The 22,090-nt window shown below is 42.8% G+C and overlaps 1 protein-coding gene across 1 annotated transcript in view; it reads right to left on the bottom strand.

Moving 5' to 3' along the window:
* Positions 1-19,454, bottom strand: part of LOC124142951 (serine/threonine-protein phosphatase 6 regulatory ankyrin repeat subunit B-like) — a 41,191-nt gene extending 21,737 nt beyond the window's left edge. The window contains exons 1-4 of the mRNA XM_046511719.2: positions 19,320-19,454; positions 14,108-14,238; positions 13,173-13,374; positions 6,278-6,442 (exon numbers count right to left, since the gene is read on the bottom strand). Of these exons, the coding sequence (XP_046367675.1) occupies positions 6,278-6,442; positions 13,173-13,374; positions 14,108-14,238; positions 19,320-19,377 (556 nt within the window). The 5' untranslated portion in view covers positions 19,378-19,454. The remainder of the gene's footprint in view (positions 1-6,277; positions 6,443-13,172; positions 13,375-14,107; positions 14,239-19,319) is intronic.
* Positions 19,455-22,090: the final 2,636 nt, after the last annotated feature.

Here is a 22,090-nt window from a genome sequence, read left to right as displayed (position 1 = left end):
TTTTCCAACTCCAAAAGCAGATTTGTCTGCTGTGACCTTGAAAATGGGATCAAGGTCACCAAAACCGACTGGTGTCTGCGGAGTCTGTATATACACCATAGTTCCAAATATGAAGACAATCCAGTGTTTAGTTCTTGAGATATCGCGGCAACACCGTTTTCCAACTCTAAAAGCAGATTTGTCTGCTGTGACCTTGAAAATGGGATCAAGGTCACCAAAACCGACTGGTGTCTGCGGAGTCTGTATATACACCATAGTTCCAAATATGAAGACAATCCAGTGTTTAGTTCTTGAGATATCGCGGCAACACCGTTTTCCAACTCTAAAAGCAGATTTGTCTGCTGTGACCTTGAAAATGGGATCAAGGTCACCAAAACCGACTGGTGTCTGCGGAGTCTGTATATACACCATAGTTCCAAATATGAAGACAATCCAGTGTTTAGTTCTTGAGATATCGCGGCAACACCGTTTTCCAACTCCAAAAGCAGATATGCCTGCTGTGACCTTGAAAATGGGGTCAAGGTCACCAAAACCGACTGGTGTCTGCGGAGTCTGTATATACACCATAGTTCCAAATATGAAGACAATCCAGTGTTTAGTTCTTGAGATATCGCGGCAACAAACAGGTGGGACGTACGGACGGACGGACGGACGGACGGTCGTGAATACTATATCCCCTGCTTCGCGCTTTCGCGCGGCGGGGGATAAAAAGACATTGCCCAGTCAGAAAGCAGTTTTCTTAAGAAACACAGTACTGGTACTAGTTTCGAACTACGCTTGAAAATATTTTGACGATATTCTCGATTCAAAATTTGAAAACCGAACAAAGGAGCATGCTGGAATGTCCATACATGGTCACGATTTCTTTTGCAGTACTTTCAACTTGCTATGCAACATCTCTTTTGTTCAAGTGTTTATCCCATTTAAGCGAGATATAAGAAGATAGTTTTGACTGATTCAGTAGTACAGACCGTAACTGTCGTTTGAAACATCCTGTGTTTATCTTTTCGAGTTTGCATGGACAGAAAACACATTCTAACTGTTACTTTCCTGATCTGGATACTGATGCTCTGATTGGTTGGATGAAAGGTAGTTCTGATATGACCCGTAATGGGATGTCCTCAGATCTTTTTTAAGCTGAAGCAAGAACTAAGATCTGATCTTAATGAGATTGGATTAGTGTCAACTAATCTTTTGATTTCACATATTCATTTGACATCTTAGATACACCAGATCATGTTTACTTGGGCAATTCCTTCGAAAAGTGAAGCTAGGTCACTGAAGTAACGTGCTCCATTCTGTACAATTTATCACAGTCATATTTATAGTTGGAAAACGTTAATGAATATAACCATGCTTCAGTGTTGTGAAAGACTGCACCTGGAGTAGGTTCTACAACAGCAGGTTCTACTACTGTACTAGGGTTGTGTGTACCTCCATCCCTCAGTGTTGTGAAAGACTGCACCTGGAGTAGGTTCTACAACAGCAGATACTACTACTGTACTAGGGTTGTGTGTACCTCCATCCCTCAGTGTTGTGAAAGACTGCACCTGGAGTATGTTCTACAACAGCAGGTTCTACTACTGTACTAGGGTTGTGTGTACCTCCATCCCTCAGTGTTGTGAAAGACTGCACCTGGAGTAGGTTCTACAACAGCAGGTTCTACTACTGTACTAGGGTTGTGTGTACCTTCATCCCTTAGTGTTGTGAAAGAATGCACCTGGAGTATGTTCTACAACAGCAGGTTCTACTACTGTACTAGGGTTGTGTGTACCTCCATCCCTCAGTGTTGTTAAAGACTGCACCTGGAGTAGGTTCTACAACAGCAGATTCTACTACTGTACTAGGGTTGTGTGTACCTCCATCCCTCAGTGTTGTTAAAGACTGCACCTGGAGTAGGTTCTACAACAGCAGGTTCTACTACTGTACTAGGGTTGTGTGTACCTCCATCCCTCAGTGTTGTGAAAGACTGCATCTGGAGTATGTTCTACAACAGCAGGTTCTACTACTCTACTAGGGTTGTGTGTACCTCCATTCCTCAGTGTTGTGAAAGACTGCATCTGGAGTAGGTTCTACAACAGCAGGTTCTACTACTGTACTAGGGTTGTGTGTACCTCCATCCCTCAGTGTTGTGAAAGACTGCACCTGGAGTATGTTCTACAACAGCAGATTCTACTACTGGACTAGGGTTGTGTGTACCTCCATCCCTCAGTGTTGTGAAAGACTGCACCAGTTTATGTTCTACAACAGCAGGTTCTACTACTGTACTAGGGTTGTGTGTACCACCATCCCTCAGTGTTGTGAAAGACTGCACCTGGAGTATGTTCTACAACAGCAGGTTCTACTACTGGACTAGGGTTGTGTGTACCTCCATCCCTCAGTGTTGTGAAAGACTGCACCTGGAGTATGTTCTACAACAGCAGGTTCTACTACTGGACTAGGGTTGTGTGTACCTCCATCCCTCAGTGTTGTGAAAGACTGCACCTGGAGTAGGTTCTACAACAGCAGGTTCTACTACTGTACTAGGGTTGTGTGTACCTCCATCCCTCAGTGTTGTGAAAGAATGCACCTGGAGTATGTTCTACAACAGCAGGTTCTACTACTGTACTAGGGTTGTGTGTACCTCAATCCCTCAGTGTTGTTAAAGACTGCACCTGGAGTAGGTTCTACAACAGCAGATTCTACTACTGTACTAGGGTTGTGTGTACCTCCATCCCTCAGTGTTGTTAAAGACTGCACCTGGAGTAGGTTCTACAACAGCAGGATCTACTACTGTACTAGGGTTGTGTGTACCTCCATCCCTCAGTGTTGTGAAAGACTGCATCTGGAGTATGTTCTACAACAGCAGGTTCTACTACTCTACTAGGGTTGTGTGTACCTCCATTCCTCAGTGTTGTGAAAGACTGCATCTGGAGTAGGTTCTACAACAGCAGGTTCTACTACTGTACTAGGGTTGTGTGTACCTCCATCCCTCAGTGTTGTGAAAGACTGCACCTGGAGTATGTTCTACAACAGTAGATTCTACTACTGGACTAGGGTTGTGTGTACCTCCATCCCTCAGTGTTGTGAAAGACTGCACCAGTTTATGTTCTACAACAGCAGGTTCTACTACTGTACTAGGGTTGTGTGTACCTCAATCCCTCAGTGTTGTGAAAGACTGCACCTGGAGTATGTTCTACAACAGCAGGTTCTACTACTGTACTAGGGTTGTGTGTACCTCCATCCCTCAGTGTTGTGAAAGACTGCACCTGGAGTATGTTCTACAACAGCAGATACTACTACTGTACTAGGGTTGTGTGTACCTCCATCCCTCAGAGTTGTTAAAGACTGCACCTGGAGTATGTTCTACAACAGCAGGTTCTACTACTGTACTAGGGTTGTGTGTACCTCCATCCCTCAGTGTTGTTAAAGACTGCACCTGGAGTAGGTTCTACAACAGCAGATACTACTACTGTACTAGGGTTGTGTGTACCTCCATCCCTCAGTGTTGTTAAAGACTGCACCTGGAGTATGTTCTACAACAGCAGATACTACTACTGTACTAGGGTTGTGTGTACCTCCATCCCTCAGTGTTGTTAAAGACTGCACCTGGAGTATGTTCTACAACAGCAGGTTCTACTACTGTACTAGGGTTGTGTGTACCTCCATCCCTCAGTGTTGTTAAAGACTGCACCTGGAGTATGTTCTACAACAGCAGATACTACTACTGTACTAGGGTTGTGTGTACCTCCATCCCTCAGTGTTGTTAAAGACTGCACCTGGAGTATGTTCTACAACAGCAGATACTACTACTGTACTAGGGTTGTGTGTACCTCCATCCCTCAGTGTTGTTAAAGACTGCACCTGGAGTATGTTCTACAACAGCAGATACTACTACTGTACTAGGGTTGTGTGTACCTCCATCCCTCAGTGTTGTTAAAGACTGCACCTGGAGTATGTTCTACAACAGCAGGTTCTACTACTGTACTAGGGTTGTGTGTACCTCCATCCCTCAGTGTTGTTAAAGACTGCACCTGGAGTAGGTTCTACAACAGCAGATACTACTAGTGTACTAGGGTTGTGTGTACCTCCATCCCTCAGTGTTGTTAAAGACTGCACCTGGAGTAGGTTCTACAACAGCAGATACTACTACTGTACTAGGGTTGTGTGTACCTCCATCCCTCAGTGTTGTGAAAGACTGCACCTGGAGTATGTTCTACAACAGCAGATACTACTACTGTACTAGGGTTGTGTGTACCTCCATCCCTCAGTGTTGTGAAAGACTGCACCTGGAGTAGGTTCTACAACAGCAGATACTACTACTGTACTAGGGTTGTGTGTACCTCCATCCCTCAGTGTTGTTAAAGACTGCACCTGGAGTATGTTCTACAACAGCAGATACTACTACTGTACTAGGGTTGTGTGTACCTCCATCCCTCAGTGTTGTGAAACACTGCACCTGGAGTATGTTCTACAACAGCAGATACTACTACTGTACTAGGGTTGTGTGTACCTCCATCCCTCAGTGTTGTGAAAGACTGCACCTGGAGTAGGTTCTACAACAGCAGATACTACTACTGTACTAGGGTTGTGTGTACCTCCATCCCTCAGTGTTGTGAAAGACTGCACCTGGAGTAGGTTCTACAACAGCAGATACTACTACTGTACTAGGGTTGTGTGTACCTCCATCCCTCAGTGTTGTGAAAGACTGCACCTGGAGTAGGTTCTACAACAGCAGATACTACTACTGTACTAGGGTTGTGTGTACCTCCATCCCTCAGTGTTGTGAAAGACTGCACCTGGAGTAGGTTCTACAACAGCAGATACTACTACTGTACTAGGGTTGTGTGTACCTCCATCCCTCAGTGTTGTGAAAGACTGCACCTGGAGTAGGTTCTACAACAGCAGATACTACTACTGTACTAGGGTTGTGTGTACCTCCATCCCTCAGTGTTGTGAAAGACTGCACCTGGAGTAGGTTCTAAAACAGCAGATACTACTACTGTACTAGGGTTGTGTGTACCTCCATCCCTCAGTGTTGTGAAAGACTGCACCTGGAGTATGTTCTACAACAGCAGATACTACTACTGTACTAGGGTTGTGTGTACCTCCATCCCTCAGTGTTGTGAAAGACTGCACCTGGAGTAGGTTCTACAACAGCAGATACTACTACTGTACTAGGGTTGTGTGTACCTCCATCCCTCAGTGTTGTGATAGACTGCACCTGGAGTATGTTCTACAACAGCAGATACTACTACTGTACTAGGGTTGTGTGTACCTCCATCCCTCAGTGTTGTGAAAGACTGCACCTGGAGTAGGTTCTACAACAGCAGATACTACTACTGTACTAGGGTTGTGTGTACCTCCATCCCTCAGTGTTGTGAAAGAATGCACCTGGAGTATGTTCTACAACAGCAGGTTCTACTACTGTACTAGGGTTGTGTGTACCTCCATCCCTCAGTGTTGTTAAAGACTGCACATGGAGTAGGTTCTACAACAGCAGATTCTACTACTGTACTAGGGTTGTGTGTACCTCCATCCCTCAGTGTTGTTAAAGACTGCACCTGGAGTATGTTCTACAACAGCAGATACTACTACTGTACTAGGGTTGTGTGTACCTCCATCCCTCAGTGTTGTGAAAGACTGCATCTGGAGTATGTTCTACAACAGCAGGTTCTACTACTCTACTAGGGTTGTGTGTACCTCCATTCCTCAGTGTTGTGAAAGACTGCATCTGGAGTAGGTTCTACAACAGCAGGTTCTACTACTGTACTAGGGTTGTGTGTACCTCCATCCCTCAGTGTTGTGAAAGACTGCACCTGGAGTATGTTCTACAACAGCAGATTCTACTACTGGACTAGGGTTGTGTGTACCTCCATCCCTCAGTGTTGTGAAAGACTGCACCTGGAGTAGGTTCTACAACAGCAGATACTACTACTGTACTAGGGTTGTGTGTACCTCCATCCCTCAGTGTTGTGAAAGACTGCACCTGGAGTAGGTTCTACAACAGCAGGTTCTACTACTGTACTAGGGTTGTGTGTACCTCCATCCCTCAGTGTTGTTAAAGACTGCACCTGGAGTAGGTTCTACAACAGCAGATTCTACTAGTGTACTAGGGTTGTGTGTACCTCCATCCCTCAGTGTTGTGAAAGACTGCACCTGGAGTATGTTCTACAACAGCAGATTCTACTACTGTACTAGGGTTGTGTGTACCTCCATCCCTCAGTGTTGTGAAAGACTGCACCTGGAGTAGGTTCTACAACAGCAGATTCTACTACTGTACTAGGGTTGTGTGTACCTCCATACTGAGCGGTGTAGTGTAGTGGAGTCTTGCCACTCTTACAACGACTGTCGAGGTCCACTCCGTGGTCAAACAACACCTTGACAACTTTAACCTGGTTCCTCATAGCTGCCAGGTGGCTGGGCTGTCTCCCTTTCTTGTCCTCAGCCAAAAGGTTGGCACCTGCATAATAAATGATCAGTTGGTATAGGTGTACAGACACAATATTACTGGTTCCAACTTACATATCTCAGAAACAATCTACTTAAAAACTAAGTTGCATCAACTAGGAGATAAAACAGGGGTGGATGCAAGTAGAAATTCAGACTTTTAGAGGCTATCCTTGTGTGTTTTCAAAATGTACCGCCACAAATACTTTGAAAACTGAAGACTACTATGATCATGCAGTTCATTGTTTCAAAATGCCTGATTGAAACAGAATTGACAATTTCAAAAATAAATTTTATATTTATATTCTTATCCTATCTCACATTATGCATTTCTTCTTTCTTCTTCAGTCCTATGTGGAAACATGATGAACAGAGATTCCAGCCTCTAAAAAATATTCACCCGAACACATGCCAGAATCACAATGGTACAACCCAAACAAATGGGTCACGCACTGTAACCCGGACCTTATCACTTCATTACCCCTGCCACATTATTCTTTTTTGTCAGAGCTAACAGGCTAGAGGAACTGTGATGTGGGGATGGTCTGGAGGGCTTATAACGTATGAGATAGGATAAGTAGGTAAATATAGAATCTATTATACAACTTCAAATTTCTAAACTTATCTCCCTATGCATTTATCCCATGGGTGGATGGGAGGGCGCAGATACCCTAGCCTGTAATAGACTAGACCCGTGAGACATACACGAGGAAGCTGGTGCTAGATAGTGAAATAAAGTCTCTAAAACATTGCCCAGTGTCATAAAAGCTATAACTTGTGAGCGGGAAAACATAAAAACTGGTGATACAATCCCGATATGTTAGTCAGACGCAACAGCATGATATAAAGTATAAAAAGTGTTTTTTTCTGCGAACATATATTGGAAAGTGAATTTTGGACAATGTGCAAATGATGCTACATTTTTACGAGAACCAGAATGAGCATGGGAACCCATTTTTTATTTGATTTGTTGATACGTAAATCTGTGCTTAACTTTTGCTGTCCAAATTTCAGTAAATTACATCTATATGCCGTTAATCACCTGTTTTTAAAGAATGCAATTGTTCAACAGACAGTTTTTAATCACTTTTTGTCAAATATTTGTCTTTCAAGAGGATATAGATAACATAGGTATTGAATTTAAAACGAAACAAATTACAATTACTTTTGCAAGAAAAATATTAAATATTGTATACAAATATTTGATCACATGTATTTCCTTGTTAAGTCAATAAATACTTCACTGTATAGTGAAAATTCAGTTATTAAAACCACCCGTCCCACACGATTTTAGATAAAAAAATCTTATGCGAAACCTTTATGGGTTTTTTTTACATTTGTAGATTGATATAACTTTATAAAATGCGAAAATAAAGACTAAAGCATTGACACAAATGCGATCCAGAAAATATAACTGCGCTTTTTGAAAACTGTAACATTGAGCAAGGTGTCCCGGACGAATACAAAGGGAAACCACTCTCAACTAGAGTTTGAACTAAGATTAGCTCCCCCTGAGTTATCAATAAGGTCACGGTCATTACTGTAGCCTTCCGTTTTTATCCTTCCCAAATTATCAAAAAGGTATGTTGTTCCACACTTCTTCAGCATGCACTTGGATAGAAATGGGTTTTTCAGATTAAAAACGATGTTTTATTGGTCTGTTTTCAGTCGTACAAATGGGTATCTCATACCTCTAGTCGCACGTTAAAAGGAAGCCAGAAGCCAGAATGTAAACAATAAACTTGTTTCCGTCAGGTTGCGCACGCACCTCCCTATGACATGTCACAAATCTCGAAGAATAAGCCATCAAGCAGGACTGGACTGGATTACTTCCCAGTGGGGATGGCTGGGTGGGAACGTACGACTGAAAACAGACCAATAAAACATCGTTTTTAATCTGAAAAACCCATGTTTTAGTCTGTTTTCAGTCATACAAATGGGTAGAATTCGAAGGAACACTGGAAGGAGGGTCGGGAAAGTAATCAGGAAGTGACCTCTTTCACGTCGAATGTACCAAGTTCCTCACCCCTGTAGTGACAATAGATCATTCAACCAGATGCATGGACAAGGCAAATTGTTTATCACGAACGCACAGCATGTTTAATGCTCATCGACACACAACTAAGTATCGATGCGACAGGACAACTGCACGCGTCAGTTGAACTGCGATCGAAGTGGTCGACGTATAGTTTAGTTACAGAGCAATGCTTAGTATACAAGGTAACTAAAACAGCATGTTTAATGCTCTTCGACCCACAAGTAAGTATCGATGCGACAGGACAACTGCACACGTCAGTTGAATTGCGATCAAAGTGTGGTTGGCTTATAAAGTAGTTACAGAACGACTCGTCGTATCCAAGGTAACGAAAAATAGCATGGTTAATGCTCTTCGACACACAACTAATTATCGATGCGACAAGACAACTGCACACGTCAGTTGAATTGCGATCGAAGTGTGGTCGGCGCATAATTTAGTTACAGAGCAACTCGCAGTATACAAGGTAACTAAAAAATACGAGCAGTACTATAAAGTGTGGGAAGACGATGCATACACCGAATAACCATAATAAAACAGCCGGAGTACTGCATGCACCAAAAACCATAAGAATGCGTACATTCACCAACAGTTTTTATTGTAACCTGTTATCTGGCACGAAGTGTCGAGCAAAAAGTCCAAAGTGAATAAAGCACAAATTCACTGTCTTTTCTGGGAGATCGGTTGTGCCACTACGAGTGGACCAAACTGTGTGCTCATGTTGAAGCTATGGCTCGAACTTCCTGCAGATGAGAGGAGGTGGGAGGTGCAAGTCCTTGCGCCTCGTAAGCTCTGAGAATGACCGCTCTCAACCAAAAGGAGAGAGAATTACGTGTAATCTCTTTCTTTGCATTGGTTGAGAGCAGCATGAACAGCCGTCGAAAATGTTGTCGTCGCTGTTCAGATCGCTGCAGGTAAATACGAAGCGCACGAACTGGGCTTTTCTGAGACAATGTCGAACGCGACCTGATCGAAAGGCTCGTAAGTCGAACTAGACAGGTAGCGCAGAACGATATCGAGGTCCCAGGCCGGCAGTCGGAATTAATGTGACTCACCTTCAACCATGAAGGCACGTAGAATTTTCTGCAATTCCGGTATTTTAGTGAGCCTGTCGCCCGTAGGAGATGGCTCGTCTAGGTAGAAGGCGACCCTGATCGCCTGCCGATGGAGCCATTGTACGACCGTCTTCATGATCCGTGTGATGAAGTCTTCCCCCTACCGGTAGCTCGTCTAAAGGTAGTAGACTCCGACGACGGTGATGGCGGGGGAAGGGACCTCACTACCTCCACCGCTGGCTCGCTGTCGACAGCATAGCAAGCGGTTGTAGCTGGTGACGAACAGCAGTGTCCATGGATCCCCAATGCCTGTCTACTACAAGAATCTTGGAGGGCGCTGGTTTCTTGAAGAGTAGCCCCCAATCCAAGTCCCTACTCATGGGTGACGAAAACGGCATGCCGCCGCCGTGATCTGGCCTATCAAAGCCGGGTTGTCCGGGGTCGGGAACGACTTGTAGAGTGGGATCCGTGTTCACTGTCGACCTATCGTCGTTGGTAGGACGAGAGACGGACCGACTGGGGACCGTAGTCCCCTTATGGTCCTCGTCACGAGCTGGTCCCGTCGTAACGGGGGTGGCGGAGTGACACTCCCGATCAACGAAGATCAGTTGTGCGGGTAGTATCATCAGCAGGCGAACGGTCACGTGTCTTGTCGAAAACATAAGTTGACTTAGGCGGGTCGTTATCAACTGATTTCTTGGGTGTGGCCGACACGCCACCCCCAGGGCCAGATGTAGAGGCTGCAGAGTCCAGGGATCCACCAGTTGACCTACTCTGCTTGAAGCGCTGGTCAGTAGCCCAGGTTTAAATTTTAGGGCTACGATCGTTTCGAAAATCTAGGCCCTGGAAGGGGTCTCCAGAAAATTGATTCTACAAAACAGGACACAAAAATATCTCCCATGGACAATGAAGTGCGCCTGCTCGGCATCTCTTTTCACGCTTAGTCAAAGCTATCAATCACGCCCGAGGGACTGAATCATCCAAAGACGAGAAGAGAATCGATCAACAATATCCACAAGAGGATCTTCAAGCCTGCACCTGACAACACATGCTCAAGGCAGAGATGACACCGTCGAAATGGACGTGCCTTGCGACAACTTAGATATTGAAGACCTAAGTCTCTACATTTGAACGAATCCAACTTCCAGTTGGGTACTCAGGCTGGGAGCCTGAATAATAAAAAAACCAATAAACACAGGAGCCAAAGTTCCAAGATTTATTCTGTGTATACACGAAGCGTAGTACGAATGAGCAGTAGTGGGTTCCTCGCATTGGTTATCTGTGCTGAAGGGCAGTCAACAGCTGCTGTGATGAAGGCCCTGGAAGTCTGTAACAGAGATGTCACGAGGATAGTGGGAAGCAAAGACCACATCTGACTTCCAACATCACCCTTTCATAATGGCAGATGGGGTGCAATTGCTGTGCAAGGCCATATTAGAGGTGACGGTGTCGAGATTGGACGTGATCTAGGGCGGCAATCCCACAAAAGTATGGGTCTATAGTATGGTCGACCGGAGCCAAAAGGAGGTGGTGGTATGGGAGACTTTGGATTCGAACGCTTTGGGATGAAGAGTCTAATCTGGGAGTACCTAAGTGGTCTCGCAGCTTCCAAGTAGACTCAATGCAAGTGATGGGTTCATAAACAGCCGATCTCGCTGTTAACATCCAGACAATGGTTCTCACATGCAGCAGTTGCAGGCCATCTTGAAGTGGTTAACTAACATGGAGCTGGCCAAAACAGCGCAACCAAAATCAGTGTAAGGAGTCTCATGGTAGTCACTTTCTGAAGGACCCAAAGTAACAAGGCATAAATGATGAGACCTTCCCATGAGATCACCAGAGCATTGTGGTCCCAAACTTGAGGATCAGGGATTGGAGAGACAAATCAAGATAACTGAGCGATGAACCTTGTTGCAAACAGATTGATTGCTGGGGTCGGTTAGAGTTGGCAAATCCAATAGAAGATCGATGAGTGGAGACACCATTCTATTGGTGACGGACAGTCTGATGGGTCAGTACAGGGAGTCGGATTTCATGTTGATGATCCCCGGAATGTGCCTCGCTTGCACGTGAATGTTGAGGGAGTTGATCAACTGGAAGAAGTAGATGGAGAGCGACAGGTGCGACATCGACTTCCTGGAAACCAGCTTGTTGATACCAGACGACCGAGACATTATCCATCTGGATCATGAGGTGTGCCGCACAAAGAAGCTCGGACCAATGGGACACCACCAGGATGACAGCCTTGAACTCGAGGTTGTTGATGTGAAGTTGCTTCTCTTTGATGAACCAGTGCCCTGCTACCTGTAGATCGTGGAAGTGGGCTTCCCTGCACATGGTCGATGAGTTGACCAGGAGGTATGGCTTTGGGACAAACGTCTGCAAAGAGACTTTGTCGCAAGTTTGATGATACCAGCCACAACTGAAAGTGCAGATGCAGAGGAAGTGGTAGCGAGTTCAGTATCTGCCATTCATCGCTCTGGATGAAGGGCTTGAAGGAGCACTGGCTGAAGGATGGCCAAGGATCTGCTACCACATACAGTGGTTGTCTGAGTGTCAGTGGCACAAGATGCTTGATCTTTGACCATCATTCCGGAGCAACGAACATCGTGCACAGATGGGCGTCTGATAAACTGGAGTGGTTGAATGGGAGTCGTCTCAGACTTGCCTATATTGACGAGACAACTATTGATGGAGAAGACATTGCGTAAACTCTAGATATTGTAGAAGGACGTTTGGATCTGCGTTGGTGTGTATGAACTTCGTAATAGCAGTCTTAACAATGTATGGGTGCCAGAATCCTCCACACAAAGCATGGGTTCAGGGGGTTCAAAGCACTCGGAGATGGGATGATGGGGGAGATGGGATGATCCAAATCTTCATCAGCCAGGGATGATCCATAATCGGAGGAACCGGTGCCAAGAGGAGCTGGCTGTGACAAAGTTGGAGAGAAAGTCAAGCTATCAAGACCAGGAGTTGCCGGTAGCCAGGAACGATGAAGCAGAACGAGATCGGCAATCCTTTACGAGCTGCTATCCGTGATGAACATCTATGAGAGGGAGAAGAACAACAAGATTCTTCATGTTGAAGGCGATTGAAAGTCGGATTCCAATGAGAGCGGTAATATACATCAGGGCAGCGGACAGGATGAAGCAATAGGAATATGAAGGTACAAGTCTAAGTTTGGGGGAAGCTCTCCCATCCAAGTGGGCGGCCCAGTTAGGCGCTGTATCAAGAGGAATCCCAACCATGGTTCCACATAGAATCAAAGAAGAAATGGATAGTGCAAGATAGAATAATTTTAAAAATGTAGTTTTTAGTTTTTAGTTTAAATATTAGCTTCTGTCATGATGTGGTTTTAAAATTGCAGGTAGTTTCAATTAGTTGCTTATTGTGGTTTGAGTATTTTCCAAATTCATGGTAGAATGTAATGTTATCATCAGTATTGCAATATGAGTAACGTTCATTGAGAGCAAATTTCCCAACTGTGAAGTTTTCAACATTTATATTCCCTCACTGTCATAATCTTACATCAGCTTCATACATGTAGATCGTTTTAGAGCCAGTGTTTAGTTCTGAATGATTACTACTATAATCAGTCTATGTTTGACAACACTAAATAGGAAACTGTCAGTTTGTCAAGGAGTGTTCACCTTTGTCGACCAGCAGCTTCAGGCACTTGAGTTCTCCATTATATGCAGCCAGATGTAGTGGAGTCTGTCCATGTGGGTCGCTCATGTCGATGCTGTCAAGATGCTGTAAGAGTATCCGGACACACTCGGTGTGGCCCCCTACACAGGCATCGTGTAGGGGTGTCCGCTCGCCACCACCACCTTGGCCAGGATCTGCTCCGTCCTGAAAAACACATTAGGACTTATCTGACACCTGTATCAACAGATATTCTAGCAACATGTTGAAGAAACAAAAGTTTTTTATGACAATTAGGAAACCATCATGTTCATTGTTACAAAATAAATTTCAAATTGAAAAATAAATAAACCCAGAAAGTTTACTTTTTTATTGTGTTGAATGCCAACCCCACCAAGTGTGCAGGCAAGAAATTACAACAGGGTTGACTGAAAGACATTGGGCTAAAAGAGGGGAAATGGCGAGACAAGCTTACTTCTGTAACAGGGCGGTGAGTGATCCAACATCTGACAAGGTGCCCTACCTCAGACTAGCAGGTTGGCACTCAGTAATGACTGCTACACTAACACCGTACATGGCAACATATTTCAACTTTTTCAAAAACAGAAAAATTACTTATTTGTTTCCCACCTGTAGGACAATTCTTGGATGTTGCCATAGACATATTATATATAGGATACTTGTCACAAATAGTTTCACATTTTTTAATCGCAGGACGACGTTGCCAATTTACATATTTCATAATTTCAACTCTACTTGTCACTTATGTAAACTTTTCCAAAAAATGAAGATATGCATGATTTTGAAAAACGCAATAGACCGGTATTTTCCAAACATATTCTGATCCATATTCATTAGTATTTCATATTGTGGTAAACAGGTAATACTGTGCACCTCGACTGTATGTTACAAACTATTTTGTCCCATGTAACACACTGACCTCAATAAGTTTCATAACTTCGGCAACTTGTCCATAGGTACATGCCAGGTGGAAGGGTGACTTTGGTAATGGGACACCAATACTAGCTGTCTCCATCATCTCCCTCATCTGTTCCACATCTCCCGTGGAACCTGCAATGCATCACGTGATATATGTACACATCCATTTGTCACATTAAGGAAAAGGAATTAACAAGGGAAAAGCTAAGGCAACATCTCAGTGCAGAATTAAGCATGAAAGTCAAGGGTCCTTGTCAGGGCCATAATGTGAAACTAAAACAATTATTGGGAACAGTTGACCTCATCTATCTGGACACTTGCTTTTTCACAAATATTGTCTGGATAAACAAATTTCCGGATATCTGAATCCCTTGTGAGTTACCTCCCCTACCCAAATTCTACAGAGGCAAAAAACCCTCTATTATATAATACATGAGATTATTTGAGTATTGCGCAGTAAAAAAGTGCATTGTATCCCATCAGCAAATTCAGATGACAACAAACTTGGTAAATTAAAATGCGAAATTGGTGATAAAACATCATTAGACATGATTCGTTTGACATTGTGATTACATGATACCTGCGTGGTTGATGTTAGGTGTCGGGTGAGGAATTGCAAAACAAACATTGTCAAGCGTAGTTGCTGTCCGGTAAGTTGGACGCAATACTGCATATTTTGCACTGCTGGTAAATGAAATTCACTGTCCGGATCTGGAAACCGGATTTCCAGAAAAATGAAGCATTTTATGTAGTATTAATTTAGTTTCATGTAAACATGGTAAATATCGGTTTTCAGATATCTGGGGTCCGGATAAGTGGGGTTCCACTGTACCTGGATTCAATTACTATAGGAGCAACCTGAAGGACCCCCTTAACTTCAAACACTGCTTCAGTCTTTTCCAGACTACTTCAATATCTGCAGCATGAGAGTCAAGTTTTACGAGTACATGTTTCCACAATGGTAAGCGTCATTCTACACTTGGCACATTTTACAGAACAAGAATAATTCTCTTGCAAAAAAACAAAACAGCATTTAATATCAGTTGGTGTTCCCTTTCCCTCTTTCTGTGTTGCCATCTGATTGATCGTCTTCACTTGATAGATATGGATGAATATTATGAGTTAGGTAATTGAATGAAATTTCAATGTTTTCATCTGCTACATTGTCTGGTCTGGTGACGCCATGGTGAATGCTAGCAATCTACCAAACACTAGACAGAAACAATAGTAATCTGCCGAACACAAGACTCTCCACTGTTACATGAGGTCATGTGAAGACAACTCTGCAACTTTACTCTCGGCTTTTAACATCTTTTTCCTACTAACATTGACTTTAGAATTTATTTTCGTCAAGATACTTTTTTTAATATGATTTATAAATAACTTAATCCCTTATTTAGACAGTACAACTCTTTCAGATTGATTTCCAAGTAACCATGATTAGTACATAAACGAATAAAAAAGTAAAATAATAGTGTCACACTTTGCGTAAATCTGTTATGCAGATTTACACAGTATGCAAACCAATTTTAATGTTTATTATGCCCCTATAGACATGATAAATACAAAATAATATTGAAGTCAATTCTTAAATGGCTCTAAACAGAACTAAATGGGCCCAACCACATTTCAATACAGCTGCCACTGCAAACTGGATTGGAATTCTGTGTGAATATTTTCCAGGACTATATTGCGTCCCAGAGATTATATACTGGAACAAGCTAATTTACCTAAATAAATCCTGTCGCTGACTTGGTTCATGCATGTCATCGATCCCAATTGCGTGGATTGAGGCTCATGATATCAATCACTGGATTGTCTGGTCCAGACTCGATTATTTACATATAGCTGGAATATTGCTGAGTGCTGCGTTAAACAACAAACAAACCAAACTGTACTTTCAGCATTGTTTTGCATGTTTTGGGGAGATCTAAACTATGAAGTTGAAATAGACACATACTGCCTTGTAGAGACACTATCGATGGGATGTTATATATCGTCAAGTCACACAAGTTCGATCGACATGTAACTTCGATCGGCCATTTTGAATGATATTTCTCGCGAAATGTAACGAGAAATTACGGTACCTGCAGCTTTGATCTTCTGACAACACCGCTTTCGTTCGCTTGGACCGGAAAATGCTTCGTGTCAAGTTACCAAACGTAAGTAATAGCTCATATTCAGCAAACAACTACTTTTTAACCCGAGATCACTAATGTAACTTGATCAGCTCAAATAAAATGTCAATTGTAATAAATGCACACGTTGTAAATCGACGGCACACCTGTCGTCTGCTTGTTGACGTTCATGGTATAAATGTCACGTGATGAGACACGTGATGTGCTCGCCAAAATTTAAAACTATGGAAACAAATTAGGGTCATTTCTTATTGAAAATGTTAGGCTTTTTGAGAACTTCTGTCTCTGGAGTTTTGGTGATATATAAAATAAACCTTTATTTTTACAGGTTTTGACCAATGGTGAACCAACCAGAAGAGGTCAATATAGGCAATATTTGTCTGCAGCCCTAGACAAGGCATATAATGCTGTTTTAGATGGAATGGCAATTAGGAAAGCTGCCACTACCTTTGCTGTTCCATTTGCTACACTGCATGACAGGATGAGTGGGAAGGTTTCTATTGAATGTAGTACCACTGGTAGAGAACCACTATTGCCCATGGAAGAAGAACAGGGACTTGTTTCACATATTGAAGCCATGGCAAATTTTAGGTATGGCTATACAAGGGCTGAAGTTACTACTATTGCCACAGACCTAGCAATATATGTTGGAAAGAAGTCAAAGGATGAACAACCCCTATCACTTCAGTGGTTCTATGGGTTTATGAAGCGATGGCCTGATCTGTCAGTGAAGAAGCCACGATCCCTTGAGATACAGAGAGCAAAAGCTACCTCAGAGGAGACGATCACTCATTATTTTAATGAGCTTGGGCACATCATGGATAAGTACAACCTGAAGACATGCCCTCATCGCATTTATAATGTTGACGAAAAGGGACTTATGGAGCATCATACCCCACCATCAGTTGTTACATCGAGTCAGAGTACTCAAGCTGCAGTCACAACATCAAGATCAAGTACTACAACGGTTATAGGTTGCGGCAATGCGTCTGGTAGTTCTATACCACCGTATTTTGTATTCAAGGGCAAGAGGATGCGGGAAGAACTCCTTTCAGGAAGTACCCCTGGAGCAGCAGGCACTGTAAGCTACTCTGGCTGGTCAAACACGGAGATTTTTCAGCACTATCTGACAGAGCATTTCCTGAAGCATGCTGTCGCCGCGTCTGCAGATAGTCCACTTCTTATTGTGTATGATGGTCATAGATCCCACGTATCTATTCCGCTCATCGAATGGGCACGTCAACATCACATTATTTTGTTTGTACTGCCTGCACACACGTCCCATGTTTTACAGCCAATGGATGTTGGTTGCTTTGGACCTTTTGCTAAAATTTACAACAACCTCCGTCATACGTATATGCGGGAAAATGCCACAAGTTCAGTTGATAAACATTCTGTTTGTGAACTTGGCTGTAGAGCTTATAACCTGTCGCTGACACCAACAAATCTGCAATCCTCTTTCAGGAAATGTGGAGTCTATCCATTTGACAAGTCTTCCACCGCCAATATCAACTTTGCGCCATCAACAGTTTTGAAGTCGACTGAACCTTTGCTGCATCCTGATACTGGTGTTATTGATTCATGTGTGCAAGTTGGAGACAAGGTTGTCACTTCACCTACTGAGGGCAATGATGTAGCAGGATTCTTTAAAGACAAGACGACTGTACTTTTCAAGAAAGCTGTGCCTACTAAAAAGAGAAACGTTCTGAGCGCTGTTGTCGGGGGCAAGGCCATCACCGAAGACGTCATTCTGAATAAAATTATTTCCCACCAGACTGTGACATCGGCACCCAAAAAAAGAAAGCAAGCACCTAAACCAAGTAAATCTATAAAAAAAAATAATACTGTCACTGCAACGAATGCAAGTACTGGAACTTCACGGTCCAACGCGCATCAGGACGATAGTTTTGATAGTGATGTGACAAGTGATGACGAACTGTGCTGCAAATGTAGCAAATTTGTACCTGATGAGGTTCGAGCTAATGTCTCCCTGATCATAACAACCTGGGCACAATGTACCCACCCTACATGTCAGCACTGGACACATTTACGTTTCTGCACGCCAGTTCGTGTTGTGCGTCGACATTCTGAGTTTTGGTGCCCCTGTCACGATGAGCCTGAAGAATAACTCCCTGCATCAACCTTGTAAATAATCTGGATATTTGTGACTTTTCATCGTTTTTTTTTCAATATTAAAACATAAAATGAACGTTTGATGGACAAAGATGTAATAAAACAACTGCGGACTGTTCTAATTCGAATTTTGACACAAGAGATCGTCCATACATGTCATCCCGGTTATGCGACAAGCCAACCAATCAAATGATCGAACTTGTGTGACGTAGCTTTCTGGGTCACTTCTGTTGACAGTAAGAGGGCGGCCATGCCGCGAGTGTAAATTTCAATGGAAATACGTGGATTTGGGAAATGTTTGTCATAAATAAACAAGTTCACAGGTAAGATATTTGAAAAAAAGATTATATGAATGTTACTATGAATATTCAGCGACTTTTCGTAAGTGATCGAACTTCCATGACACGAGGATACATAACATTTTACTTCATTAACTCTATGATTTAGCATAAGGACTCTGTGTTGTTGAAATCATTAGTTAGACTACCAGAAGACAATGTCCTCGTTGGTCTAACTTATCTAATTAATTATAAATGTGACAACAGTCCCAAGACCCTACCTACCCACCCAAAACAAATGTCCATGACCAGTACCTTAGCTAAGTGTTCACCAGACTCGACCTTCGTAAGATCTTCATCGTATCATATCTGAGTAAAAGACCTGGGGCCCGTTCCTCAAAGCGATTTAGCGCTACGATGATCGTAAACCTTTGTTAAAGTATAGGACTTACGATCATCTTAGCGCTAAGATCGCATTGACGAACGGAGCTCTGGTCTACGTTTGAAATCTCTAAAAAATAGCAAAAAACATAGTTGGTCTGGAACGGGTGAAGGGATACAGTGAGTCACCTCAGCTACATTGTGTTCTGCTGCTATCTTAGCAGCAACAAATACATGCATGTGCATCAGCTACCATTTTTATGACCTGAGTGAAATCAACTACCTGAAGAAATTGACTTTGTTTTTCTGTCAACAGCAGATGTCTTTCCGATGGTCGCCATATTGTTTACATCCAAGGAGATTCGTTTGGGACATGTCGTTCAAAAAGACTAATTTACAACTCTTTCATAAAACCATATCAAAGTGTGATTTGGGTAAACAAATAGGTATTTGGGACGGTATGTGCAACATAATTAAGTAAATATTACATAAATAAATATGCGACTGGTAGTAGAATCAAGCTCCTCACAGCGATAGCCCGTTCGCGGAGCTCTCTACACTATCGTAGAATGGTTACCGTTCGTTCCTGCGACAGACTTGGAAGGCAGAGGAAGAGCAGCGACACGAAGCGGAGGACCCGGGAACCAATCTATATGCTATCGCTGATGACTGCTATAGACTAACATTAAGTCTCTGAAATCTTATATTACACAATATCTTTCTTGACTCTAAAAAAAATAAAACAATCCCTATGCTGATTTCAGAGCTAGCTTGAGCTGGCTAGACTTGCTTTTCATAAAATAAATATATTCCACGGTCATGGTGCAGGACTAATGACTGCCTTGACGCTGAATACTCTTACTCCTGCTAAATTATTGTCTTTGTTTGTCTCTGTGAATTTCTGTTTCATTACAACTATCATGCAATTGGAATAGTAAGGGGAATTTGGTTGATTTGTCCCATTCGTGACCATTTTGGCTACTGGGTTCCGCCTGAGCACAAACTGGCGTAGCTAAAAAAATTGTCAACTCGTTGCGTAATGATTCACGTTTATTTCCCCATATATCATATATATTCATGATGCTATTTAAAACCCATCGGAACTTACAGTATCATACAGTACAGTATAATTGAACACACTTAACTGTATCTTGGGTATATTTTTAAATGCAAGACATGTGTAAAATCAATAATTATTCCTGAGGGTTCTTTGACCGAAGTACTTGAAGTCATACGCGCATTATGATTGGTGTGTTGTACTTTCGCACATAACACGAGTCTACTACCAGGTTACGGAAGGGGTGACGAATTGATTCTTCCGTTAGTCTGCAATCTCGAACCAATCTGACCCCCCCCCCCCCCCCCCCCCCCCAGTTTTATATCTTTTCAAAATGAACTATGATGGCATTCCCAAAGACATAAACGAAAGTATAAAGGTCACTACATTTTGGGTTAGAGGGCCTACGCTGGTGGCAGAGATGTTACCGAAGGTGTCATCAAGCTCGAGTTTTCAAGCTCCTCACAGCGTAGACTAGGCTCCTGTCTACCTATATCTACTGAATGCGCTAAACTTGCATCGAGTACCATCTTCCCGAGGCAAGGGAGTTAACTGACTATAAAAGCTAAGTTTTCAAAATTGCAGAACTAGACTGATATTATGGAGTTTCATTTTGGCTGGACTAACGAGTCTATGCATAGTCCAATCAAAATCGCGCAGCGAAATCGAAATCCGTTTCGTAAATTGTCAGGCAGATTTCGGTCGATTGCAGGATTTGCAAAACATGTGCACCGCCAACTCGTTGTCAACAGATATTTTCTAAACCTTTAATGTTTTTAATCAAGGTGTTGAAGTGATTTGATACACTTCGCGATGTAAGACTCGTTTTATCACAATATAGATCTTGATTATCGATCAGATCGTATTGACTGGGCGCCGCCATTTTGTTTGTAGCAAATGCAAGTGATACGAGAGGTGGAATCTGACTGGTCCATAGGAGAGGCATGGACGGGACATAACTCGTAATAGCCACAGATGGCGCTACGGTCGAGCCCAGGAATTCCAGCCTCGTTCGGCAAGGGTGGAAACTGGACTTTTGAAGTCAGTTAACTCTCTTCCCTCCGGAAGATGGCACCCCACTGAATGCTATCCAAACTTCTACGCAGTTTAATCTAAATATGGACATATAATATGGACATATATGTGATCACGTAAATATAACATTTTTTGGGCGGATTCAGATTAATGACATATTGCAAGTGACAAATTCTGCATGAAACAGCCTCGAATCAGTGCTAAAATCACTTATAAAAAATAACTTTAAAACCTATATATATATATATATGTAGATATATTCTATCCTCTGTCATGCAGCCTTGGGCAATCTCATCAAAATCAGATCTTAAGTCTTGGATTGTAAGCTCGAGTACTCAGCAATTTCAGGGAATCTACGAAAATGGAAATAAATAGGATGTTGTGAAAAGTTCCTTTTTAAATAACGTAAATAAGATCCATTGGTGTTTGTGAAGGTCACATGCCATGTACAGCGCCTCAAAGTCAAAACAGGTCCCAAACCTATTATATGTTAATCCACATGCCACAATGTCATACTTCCAGCATATCAAATGTAATAAGCACCGTGAGTGTTCGGGGATGGACCATATCTCGGTAACACGTTGGGCGTAAGAGGCGGCTACATCGATGGGTGCACAGGCTCGGCGACTTGGTTAACTGTGTGCCATCGTACCCTGCCATTGTGGATCATTGACAATAACATCAGTCACTGGGTTGTGCGGTCCAGGCCGCCGTCACAGAGCTGCAGTATTGCTGAATGTGGCGTCAAAGTGCACATTACTTTTTAGCTAAGCTTTTTGTCATATGATTCCCCACATGGGTACATGATGTAAAGCCCATCTCAGGTGTCCCCAGCCGTGATATTGCAAAAAGCAGGGTAACACCATACTCACTCAATGAATCCGATACATCAAACCTAATATATGTATCATTAAAAGTACTGACAAGGCCCACTGTACATAAATCAAACACTCTAACCATTC

Source organism: Haliotis rufescens, unplaced genomic scaffold, assembly GCF_023055435.1.
Source record: "Haliotis rufescens isolate VD_foot unplaced genomic scaffold, xgHalRufe1.0.p SCAF_6, whole genome shotgun sequence".
In the NCBI taxonomy this organism is placed as follows: domain Eukaryota; kingdom Metazoa; phylum Mollusca; class Gastropoda; order Lepetellida; family Haliotidae; genus Haliotis; species Haliotis rufescens.
Note: the sequence above shows the minus strand (reverse complement) of the source record. Positions and strands in the feature narration are given on the sequence as shown.